We start from the raw sequence: 11,058 nt of genomic DNA, 5'->3' as shown, positions 1-11,058 counted from the left end.
AAGCTGATTCCTGAAAACACTGAGGCTGAAAACACCGAAGCTGATCACTGAAAACACTGAAGCTGATAGCCAGCTAAAATATAAGCTAAATGCCAAATTAGCTAAAAAAAAAACTTTGGCTAGCCAAAACAGCTAGCATGTAGCTTAAAAAATGGCTAAACTTCAAAATATCCTAAAAGAAACTGAAAAAAGCCTAAATAAGTCAAAACAGCTAGCATGTACATATTAGCATAACTCTAAAACAGCCTTAAAAAACTTTTTAAAAAAGCCTAAATTTGCCAAAAACACCTGGCATGTATCTAGAAAAAAATGGCTACACAAACAAACAAAAAAAAAAACATCCTAAAAAAAACCTGAAAAAAGCCAAAATTAGCCAAAACAGCTAGCATTAGCTAAACTCCAAAACAACCTTTTTGTAAATTGCAAAAAAGTCCAAATGCAGAATGCCAATTTTCAAAACTTTAAAATGTAACTTTTTAAAAATCAATATGAATAATAAAAAGGTAGGAATATTATTCCAGAATAAATCAACGTGGAAATTAAATCACTTTCAATCTTTTACTCTCCATACAAATATATTTTGTCAAAATGATACAAGTTACAAATAAGCGCAAGATAACATTGAGCCATTAATAACAATAAAATAAATAGATAGATAGATAGATAGATAGATAGATAGATAGATAGATAGATAGATAGATAGATAGATAGATAGATAGATAGATATTCTTGTGTTTGGATTGAGTCATTGTTCAGATCGTGACATCATGGCAGCCTCTCGTGCTTGTTGGAGAAATCAGCTCCCATGAATTGAACCTGCTGAGCGCGCAGAATGAACAGCAGAGCGCAAAGTGCTCGTCAATTATGTATTTGCGCCATAGACGGAGTCCCTCCACGGCACGCGGATGTGGACGAGTCCATTTTTTAACCTAAATGTAAAACAACTCAGCCATCATTTATTGATGTATCAAAAACAGAAGAAAAAAAATCTGTTTTCTAATCCCGCAGGCGGCGCGTCACCACCCAGAGAGGTCAGCCGCGTTACATCCTAAAGTAACGCGTTACCGGCCAGCACGCGGCCCTGTCGAGCAGATGTTACCGTGGAGAGACATCACTGCTGCTGCTGCAACAAGAGACAAGACGCGTCTTGGATCCCAAATAGAAAGGGGGGGGATGCAGGGCGCATGCGCACTGCGCTCCGTTTACTGTAGGATATTCACCGTAGAGGAGGAAAAAAAAGAAGAAGAGGAGGGGGGGCAGACACCAAATCGAGCTTTTTTAAAACAGCAAAAACCCGATTCGTGCCATGTAAATAACTACCGGGAGGGACACGGAAAGGAATTATCAACAGGTAGGCTTGGATTGATCTTTTATTTCTATTTTTCTCCATTTTTTTTTTTTGGCCTTGCCTTATGTGGTGGCAGCGATTTCCTCGCGGAGACTTGGATGTTTTTATCGGTTCAAGCCATGGATGCCGACGATGATTATCCTTCCTCTATCCTTTAGTCTTATTTTTGTATGATTTTGGCCTCTTTTTTAACCCCTTTTGTTTGTCTGCGGGAGTCTGCGGGATTCAGACGCGCGTAAAACACGCAGAGGAGGCGTTTTTTAAAGAGTAAGTAGAGAAATCCCAGCATTCATAACCATTAAAAAAATCATAAACAGGCATTCGATTTGTTTTGATTGCTTATCTGTTTCGATTGATTACAGAAAAACATCAACCAAGTGTCACCAAATGTGCCTTGACTGTGCGTAATTAGGAGTAAGATGATGTGGAAAATGGAGGCTGGATTAGTAGAGGCTGTAATGAGAACACCGCTTGTTGGTAATCCAGTTATCCTTTAATAATTAATAACAAAAATATTAAAAAATAAACATTTTTTGCTGGATTTGCCTCGATTTGGCACAATCTGGACGTAGGAGAGTCCGATCGGAGGTGATTCAGACTGCATTCCTCTGTTCTGCAGGGTGTGATCAGGAGACAGCTTAATTCTGTCTCCATTTTTTATTCAAAAAGACAAAAAATATATATATTGAGGAAAAATGAGAGATGTGGTTAAGAGGAAGCCGGTGAAAAAGCCTTTTTTTTTTGGTCCGTGTATCGGCTGGACGGCCATCTCTTTTGTTCCAAGAGATTCCCAGGCAACATGAAAGAAAAAAAAAAATGGATCAATGTCTCGCAGCGTTCCCGCCGCTCTAATTCATGTGTGGATCCACTCGTTTCATTTTTGTCCTAGATTGTTTGTTTTTTTGGAATACTGATGGACGGATGATAGATTTGTTTTTCCTTTCTTTCCTTCTTTTTCCCCCTTTTCTCTTTGCAGGGATTTCTTTCAGGGGGGCGATGAGACAAAGGAACAAAGGATGCCTTAGAAAGGAGAGGTTGAGCCCGGAAACCTCTTCAAAGCACACCGCCAAATGGATCTAACGCCTCCCCCCTGCCACCTCCAGATCATGATACTCGGCTGAAACTAATCCGCTATCTTTATGATCCCTCCTCCATCTATGGCGAACTATAGCCATGCAGGGGACCACACCATCTTGCAGAATGTCTCTCCTCTCGCCACGTTCCTCAAACTGACCTCTCTGGGTTTCATCATCGGCGTCGGCGTGGTTGGAAACCTCCTGATCTCCATCCTGCTGGTCAAAGACAAGAGCCTGCACCGAGCCCCCTACTATTTCCTGCTGGACCTGTGCGCCTCCGACATCCTCCGCTCGGCGATCTGCTTCCCGTTCGTCTTCACCTCGGTAAAAAATGGATCGGCGTGGACGTACGGCACGCTGACCTGCAAGGTGATCGCCTTCCTGGGCGTGCTCTCCTGTTTCCACACCGCCTTCATGCTGTTCTGTGTCAGCGTCACCCGCTACCTGGCCATCGCGCACCACCGCTTCTACACCAAGAGGCTCACCTTCTGGACGTGCTTGGCCGTCATCTGCATGGTGTGGACGCTGTCGGTGGCGATGGCGTTCCCGCCGGTCCTGGACGTGGGGACGTACTCCTTCATCCGGGAGGAGGACCAGTGCACGTTTCAGCACCGCTCCTTCCGGGCCAACGATTCTCTGGGCTTCATGCTCCTGCTGGCGCTCATCCTCCTGGCCACACAGCTGGTTTACCTCAAACTCATCTTCTTCGTCCACGACCGGCGAAAGATGAAGCCCGTCCAGTTCGTGCCCGCCGTCAGCCAGAACTGGACCTTCCACGGTCCGGGTGCCAGCGGGCAGGCGGCGGCCAACTGGCTGGCGGGGTTCGGTCGAGGTCCCACCCCGCCGACCTTGCTGGGCATCCGGCAGAACAGCAACGCAGCGGGCCGCAGGCGTCTACTTGTACTGGATGAGTTCAAAACGGAGAAGAGGATTAGTAGGATGTTCTACATCATGACCTTTTTTTTCCTGGCGCTTTGGGGGCCCTACTTGGTGGCCTGCTACTGGCGGGTGTTTGCCAGAGGCCCTGTGGTCCCTGGGGGCTACCTGACGGCGGCCGTGTGGATGAGCTTCGCCCAGGCGGGGGTCAACCCCTTCATCTGCATCTTCTCTAACAGGGAGCTTCGGCGCTGCTTCAGCACCACGCTCCTCTACTGCAGAAAATCCAGGTTACCACGGGAACCCTACTGCGTTATATGATAGTTTTTCTGCCCCCTCTTTCCTTCCCCAACATTCCCTCTTTGTCTTTATTACCCTGATTGATCTCGATCGGGGCTCGCTCCAGTTGTACAGGCACTCTGTCTTTCTGTCTCCTCATCCTCCATTTCTCTTTCTCTGCTCCTCCTCCTCCTTCCCTCTGACCCCTTCTTCTCCGAGATCGGCCAATCACGTGGCTCCGCCGGAGGGGATCGGATGTGATAAGTCTGCCAAACGTGGAGGCTAAGCCGGGAATTTGGATTTTTTTTCTAAACATTTTTAAACCTTTTTTCTTTCCCCAAGGAGGTGTGGCTACCCCAAGATGCCCCTCCCCCAACATCCCTACCGTGTTTATGTTCTAGTAAACATACCTGTGGAAGCCAACGTAAACGAGCAAAAATAAAAAATAAAAATGGAGAAAAAACCCGACGGAAAGAAGAAAAAGAAGAAACCTCTTTGATCTGGATTTTTTTTCCTTCTTTTTTGTTTTGTTTTCCTTTGAAGATGCGTTTACTCTGTGATGTGTTTGATGCAAAAAAAACATGAAAAGGAGAAAAAAATATAAAAAAAACACACAAGAACAAAGAAACGATACCTCTCAAGGAATCACTGGAAATGTTTTACATTTTAATAGTTGCACTAAAGTGAAGATGTAAAAGATGCTTTTGTTTGTTGCCAGCTGCATCGCAAAGGACAACGTTTTTCTTATTCCCTCCCCAGGAAAAAACGACGACAAAAACACAAAACAAAACAATGAATGCTTTAATTTGCAACAGACTACACAATCGCTTGTAAGTAGAGCAAAAACTTGACTGTTGGGATACATCATCACAAGAGGATATAATGGTTTTAATGTAAGTGATATCTTTTTCATTTATCTGGGGTGGGGGAGGGGCGATGGGGCGGGGCTTGAGGACCAGGAAAGGGGGAGGGGTTACAAATGTGTTTTTTTGAAGTTGCAACTAGAAATGATTTCTTGTAGTTTTACTATCCATATGTCCCTATTATCTGTTTTTTTTCTTAACACTTTTTACAAAAAAACTGAAAAAAAAAACGAACATGGAAGTTATGTGTGGGGGATAAAAAAAGGTTTTAATAACAAATTTGTGCTGGAAAAAAAACAAACAAAAAAGACATTGAAGAAGTAGTTAAATGTTTCATCAGATCCATGTACCTAAACACTACCATCTTATGACAGTATTTGCTGATGCCACTCCGGGTGTTCTTGCCTTAATGGTTATGATATCGTCACGTTTCTTGGTTGTTGTTTTTTTTTTTTCTCCTCATTAATTCCTAAAAGTTCTTATTTTTTACACCAGCGTGACGTGCATGTCCATTTTTTTATTTATTTATTTTTTTTTTGTTAAAAGCTGGTCAGCTCCCATGAGCATCACAGGCCATACACTGAGCAGCCCCATTTTTATTCTGCAACGGTTTGCTACACCCCACAGAGTGCGCAGAGCACAGGGAGCGTGATTGTGTGTGCACGAATGAGTGTGTGAATTGCTGTGCGAATGTGTGTATGTGTGGACCAGACAACAGTCACTTCAAGACCAGAGCCTTAGTATGGAATCTTGCACAATTTGTAAAAAAAAAAAAAATGTAAAAAAAACAAAAAAAGTGTAAAAAAAACAGGAAAATGAGGAAAAAAGACATTTAAGGCACACCACTTGTTTCTACTTTCCCCACATTTGCTCTCTACCGATTCCTTTCAATGACTTTTTTCTCTTGTGGCCATTTTAATATTTATTATGCATTCATTTTTGTATATTCTAGATAGATTGTGTGCAAGTATGTGAGTCTTTTCATTTTATTTTTTGAAGTCCCGAATGTGAGTACAGTTTCAGTTAGGATTGCATTTGCTGAAAGTTAACTGTGTAATCTGTTGCTTTTTTTGAAAATAAAAAGTTCCAATTTTGCAAAAAAAAGACAAAAGGAAAAATATGGTTCTTTTATCCATGGTACCGGGTGGAGAGTATGGCTATTTCAATGCAAACGGTTGCAGAACTTGTTTATTTTGAAAAGATAAAGTGGTACATTTGAATGATGTGTGTTTTTAAACTATTTTCAATATTTTCTGCACTATAAGGCGCAACGTCAAATAATGGTCTAAACTTATAAGGCACCCTGAAAAGCGGATTAATTAAGACAAAAGAGTCAGACATAAGTCAGTCAGATTTTATCATCTGCGCTCCAGTCACTCTAAAACTTGTTTGTAGCACAAACGTGCTAGCTGTGTTCGAACCATTAACCTATAACTCCCAACGTTATTTGCAGCACATAAAAAAAGACTAATACCGCTAAAACAAAGATTATGATCATTATGTTAACTCCCAACCTTGTTAGCAACACGTAAAAAAGGTTAGAAGCATTAGTATATTTACAATACGTATTACTCCCTATCTTGTTTACCTTATGTAAACTAATACTGCTTAAACAAACATTACTAAGATTATGCTAACTACTACCTTTGTTAGCAACACGTAAAAAGAAAAAATAAGTTTGAGACCGCTACATGTTAGCTTCGCTAGCGTGTTCACAACACCCATTACTCCCAGCCTTGTTGGAGACTAAGACTGCTAAAACAAAAGTTGCTGTGATTAAGTTAACTCACAACCTTTTTAGTAAAGAAAACACAGGCTGGCATCGCTACATGTTAGCCGTGCTAGTATATTCGCAATAAATCAAACATTTTAACATAGTGACCTCTCAAAATCTCTTCCACATCAAAAGCACAACCACAATGAGTCCATACATAAGGCGCACTAGTTTTTTTTTTAATGGTTTTAAATGTGTCTTATAGTGTGGAAAATTTGGGAGCTTAACTAAAAATGCTCCAAAACAGAGTTTAAACGTCAATTTTTGTTCTTTTTAATGAGGTGCTTGTTGATTGATTTCTACAGGTTGTTCACCACATTTTGCTTCACCTAAAACTTCATTCTGGGAAAAAAAAAATTCTACAATATTTTCATTTAATCCAGCATTTGGAGAAGCATTTAAGAGGCATGTTTGATATTTTGTTTTAGGGGTCCAAGTGGAAAAAAAATGGTAAAAATGAAGACTTAAAAAAAGGAGTCTATAGCTGTGAAAATGAAGCTGTTTTTTAAAATAAGTCCTTAAAAAAAGAGGCTAAATGGATGAAAATTAAAACCCTGTTTAAAGTAGGAAAGTATTTGCAAAGCCATACTGGAAGGGATTAAAAGAACAGGATAAAACTGCTTATTTAGTACAAGAAAATTGCTGAAATGTTAATTATATTGACCTAAAATTGACACTAAAAGGAGAAAACCTTTACTTTTTCCTTAATAAAATAACTTGATACATGTGTTTGATCATAAAGCTACTTGCACTTTAATTACCTTTGTTTTTAATCATTTTACTTCGGTGAATTTTGTTAAACCTTTACTGGTTTCCTTACAGAGGAATTCTAAAGAAAAATCTGAAACAGTGAATCCTGTGAGCCCTTGGAGCCATACACGACATAGTAGTTTGTATTTTTTAAGGTCACATTGATGTGCAGCTGTGCTGGAAAAAAAATAGAATTTTTATTTGCTCATTTACATCAAATTGTCTCATCAGATGCTCATATGGGAACCGTATTTTTAATATTTGTGCTCCCCTGCAGTTTATATTCTTTTATTTTTTTTAAATTAATCTATTTATTGTGTGTCTTACTGAGTGGTAAAGAGATTCAAATTTACTGAGAAGGTTGACCTAAAATATATCTGTGGCATATTTTCTTCTAAATCTGTGAAAGTGATGATTATTATTCTCTTAAAAACACACATTTTTACCTCTTTTTGGGGGTTATAGACCATTTGGATGCTGCACTCAAGTTTATTTATGAGAAAAAACATCTGTTAGAGCTCCAATTATTACAATCTAGCATCAAATTTGAAACACAAATACCTGAAATAGTGGATTTTGGACTAAACATGTGTAAAAGGAGAACAATTTTAGACTGTATCTATCTTTTTTTTTGGTTTGTTTTCTATGACCTGCTGTTGAAATCATGCTGCTTAAACCCTTAACGTGTCTGAGCATCTGCCTGCTGTATGTTTTATCCTCGTACATCATATGCAAATGGTGTCACTTAGGTGCTATGGCCCATTTTCTCCCCCACTCGGAAAAAAAAAAAGTCCGCAGGGAGTCAAAAAATTACTAGTTTTCCTTTTGATATATAAAAAAAAGACAACATTTCTACATCCTTTTATAGCAGCTTCCAAGTAAATATTTAAAGTGTTCATAATTTCCTGTTTATTTCCTTTTTTGTTTCAGATTTAAGATTAAATTAGATATAAAACATTAAAAAAGCAATTAAAAAGTCACTACTGAGATTTTCTGATGGTGCACCATGGGCGGAGCTAGTGGGGGGCAACAAAAATCCCCCCTAATTTTTTTAGTCAATATTAGCATTATAATTGATGAAGATTCAAGAAATTTCCAATATACCCACTGTTTTAATATTTATAAAAGTAATTAACTATACAACTGAAATATTTTTCATCCTTTTATTTGTGTTGGCCGTCCACAAGCTCTCCCATATAAAAAGATTTTGGTGAAATGAGGTATGAGTCATTTGGTACAGTCCTGCTTTCATCTCACTCTTGTATCTGCTTTGCTGCTTGTAGGAAGGTTGGATTTGCAGGCTTTGTGGATTTTCCTTTCCTTTCGGACAGACGTTTGTGGTGGGCTTTCTAGGCTGATGATGTCTTGGAGTTTTTGTGCAACCATGCAGTTGGCGGTTTGTGGTTGAAAGTTGCTCTAACATGAGAATTTATCTATAAACAGAGAGTCAGAGGAGCAAAGACGCTTGGTCTTTTTTTTTTACCCAGCAGTGATCAGAAGTCTTTATAATGCAGAGCTGGTGTTCTGTTTTGGGACTTTGCTGTTGTGTTTATAGGTGACAGTTGTTTTGGCAGCATCTATTTCCCCTATTTTTTTTTTTTTTTTTTTTTTTACCAAAAACAAGATGTATCTGCATTTATCAAAACAGCAAGTTATCATTTGCCAACAATTGAACCTTGTATTGTGCCATCTTTGTTCTTCTAGTCTGTCATAGTTGAGCAAAATTGTTTGCAAATTCCACACATCCTCCAAATAAAAACGTGTTATTCCATTTTGAAAATATAAAAAAAAGGAATATACATATATATTTATATGAAATATAGATATATATGTTATAGATATATAAATATACATATATATGTATATATAGCATATATATAACACATATATGTATCTATCTATATATACAGTATATATATATATATATATATATATATATATAGTGGTCCCATGTCATATTGCATTCGTTAGTTGCAGTCATGCGACTTTTCTAGGTACAATTTCGCATTCTTTTTATTTATTTTACATTATACCGTTCTGTGTCCTGATTGCATATTTACTTTGTTGATAAAAAATTTACATAAATATTTGATACTTAGCAGATCTTTGGTTTAATTTGATGAAGCTGAATGTGTTTTTCTATTAAGGTTGGAACTTTAAAGCTACACACACTCCGCTCTTGGCAGTGTATGTTCAAGCGGCCACTTCCAAAGAAAAGTCTATGTAAACGCGAGTTTTAGGCTTCTGTGTTCTAAAATGGTGTGTAGCTATGTAAGTTTTTACTATAGTTTCAGACTGCATACAAAATTTGTGTTAATTTAGCATGCTTTGCCAGCTAAACCAGGCCAAACTTTGGCCAATCAGGGACTCAGATTTATTAGTGACAATGGAACAGGTGGTAATACTCACTAACTCTATGTAAACTCATGTAAACACGAGTTTTGGGCCTGTGCGTTTAAAACTCTTGTGGTTTTATGTGTAGCTACACAAGCTTTTACAACAGTTTTGGGCTGTATAAGACGTGTGGCCATTTGGCGAGTGTTACCAGCTAAATCAGGTCAAATTTGGGCCAGTGAGGGACTCAGATTTGACAGTGACATATGAAACAAGCGGGAAAAGTCAGCAAACTCGGAGCATAACTGGTTATCTGGTGAACCCAGACACAACAAAGATCCAGACAATGTCTGCGTTTTTTTTTTTAAAGTTAAGTTAAATAGAGTCCACTATCTGCCATTGCAGTAACGCTATAAACCGAACCCTTTCAGTTTGATGCTCAATTCGCAAGATTTGTACCGCTTGGATCTCTCCTACCAAGCCTATTCTAACTGTAAGTGGCGGATATGCACTAATAAACAGTTAATAAAGAAGAACAAAAGCCCCTCCCTGCTTGTCCAATGTGAACATCATGGGCTATGCATGCTTCAATGCCTTATGTGTACATAGCATTAGAAAGAAAAGTGTGAAAATGCTCATCTTTTTAAAAAAGAGTATTAAGTGGATAATGAGGGTTTTTTCAGCCTTAAACATATATTGATTGTAAAAAAAAAAAAATTTTGCATATTGCAGGCTATTTATAAAACATAACTTCAGTAATAAATGAGAGTTTGATGTAAATAAAAGAAAAAAACAGATTGAACTTTAAAGGTTGGTACTGCTTCAGTCAGCCACCAGAGGTCCCTGTCATTTTTTTGTTGTTTGTTGACTTTAAAACCTTAAATGTTTTTCTAAAGGAGTGAAACGCAAGTTTAAGAAAACTTCATTTACTTTTTAGTATTTCATAATTCTTGTGAGACATTTTCTGTATTTTCTGTTTGTTTTACCATATTGGTTCTTCCTGTTTTAAGGTAGCTTCAGTCAATACTTTTCCTGTTTCTTAGTATGGTAGCATAAATAATAGTTTATAAAAAAGTCTTTGCTTTCTAACTTTTTTGTGGTACTTTATGTTATAGTGTCTTGTAATTTAGGGATTGAATTTGGGAATCTTGTCATTTTTTTTCTTGATTAACAGCGTTGAAACAGAAAATTGTTGAATGCAAAAAACTGCTAGCATCAAAAATGGAGATCTCTTAAAGGCTACAACGTTGTCTTTGTCATTGTGAATAGCATAAACAGGAATGATCTGTCAATATTTTAATTTAGCGTTAGCTTGAGGCAGCAAAAACACTCGGCTAAAAGACAGTTTACGTTATTACTATAAATGTGTCTGAATTCCTTCACTACTTAGTGCACTATATAGTATATTTGCCATTTTGTAGAGCTGTTCAAATCTATAATTCCAAAATCCAGTAAAATTTCCCAGAATTCTCTATGAAAAACCAGTGTACATCCATGCTAACTCAACTGGCAAACATAGACCACAATGCATTGCGTTTGAACAATTTGTTATTTGAAAATGGTATGTAAATGTAACTAATTTTTCATCACAACACAGTGAATTTCTGAATAATCTTCGTAAAATGTTAATTTTTTTTAGATTTTTACTTTGGCAATTGGGTGATGATAACGTTGATTCTAAAGGTCGGGGGAGGTGTGTGTTTGTGTGAGTGGGGGATGGTGACTAACAGCTGCAGATGTTGAGACAATAATTGTCTG

General features: G+C 38.1%; 1 protein-coding gene across 2 annotated transcripts; it reads left to right on the top strand.

Annotated features, from left to right (window-relative positions):
- The first annotated feature begins 813 nt into the window (after nucleotides 1–813).
- On the top strand, nucleotides 814–5,546 carry gpr85 (G protein-coupled receptor 85). 2 transcript variants are annotated; one of them, XM_024290042.2, is made up of 2 exons: nucleotides 814–1,351; nucleotides 2,325–5,546. In XM_024290042.2, exon 2 carries the CDS (start codon nucleotides 2,488–2,490, stop codon nucleotides 3,619–3,621), a length of 1,134 nt encoding a protein of 377 aa, XP_024145810.1. In that variant the 5' UTR covers nucleotides 814–1,351; nucleotides 2,325–2,487; the 3' UTR covers nucleotides 3,622–5,546. The 2 variants fall into 2 exon arrangements, with proteins under 2 accessions (XP_024145810.1, XP_024145816.1); XM_024290048.2 differs by having other exon boundaries at nucleotides 814–1,615.
- Nucleotides 5,547–11,058: the final 5,512 nt, after the last annotated feature.

This window comes from Oryzias melastigma, linkage group LG23 (genome assembly GCF_002922805.2).
Source record: "Oryzias melastigma strain HK-1 linkage group LG23, ASM292280v2, whole genome shotgun sequence".
Taxonomy (NCBI): domain Eukaryota; kingdom Metazoa; phylum Chordata; class Actinopteri; order Beloniformes; family Adrianichthyidae; genus Oryzias; species Oryzias melastigma.
The sequence above is the reverse complement of the archived record's forward strand: the minus strand, read 5'-3'. Positions and strand labels throughout refer to the sequence as shown.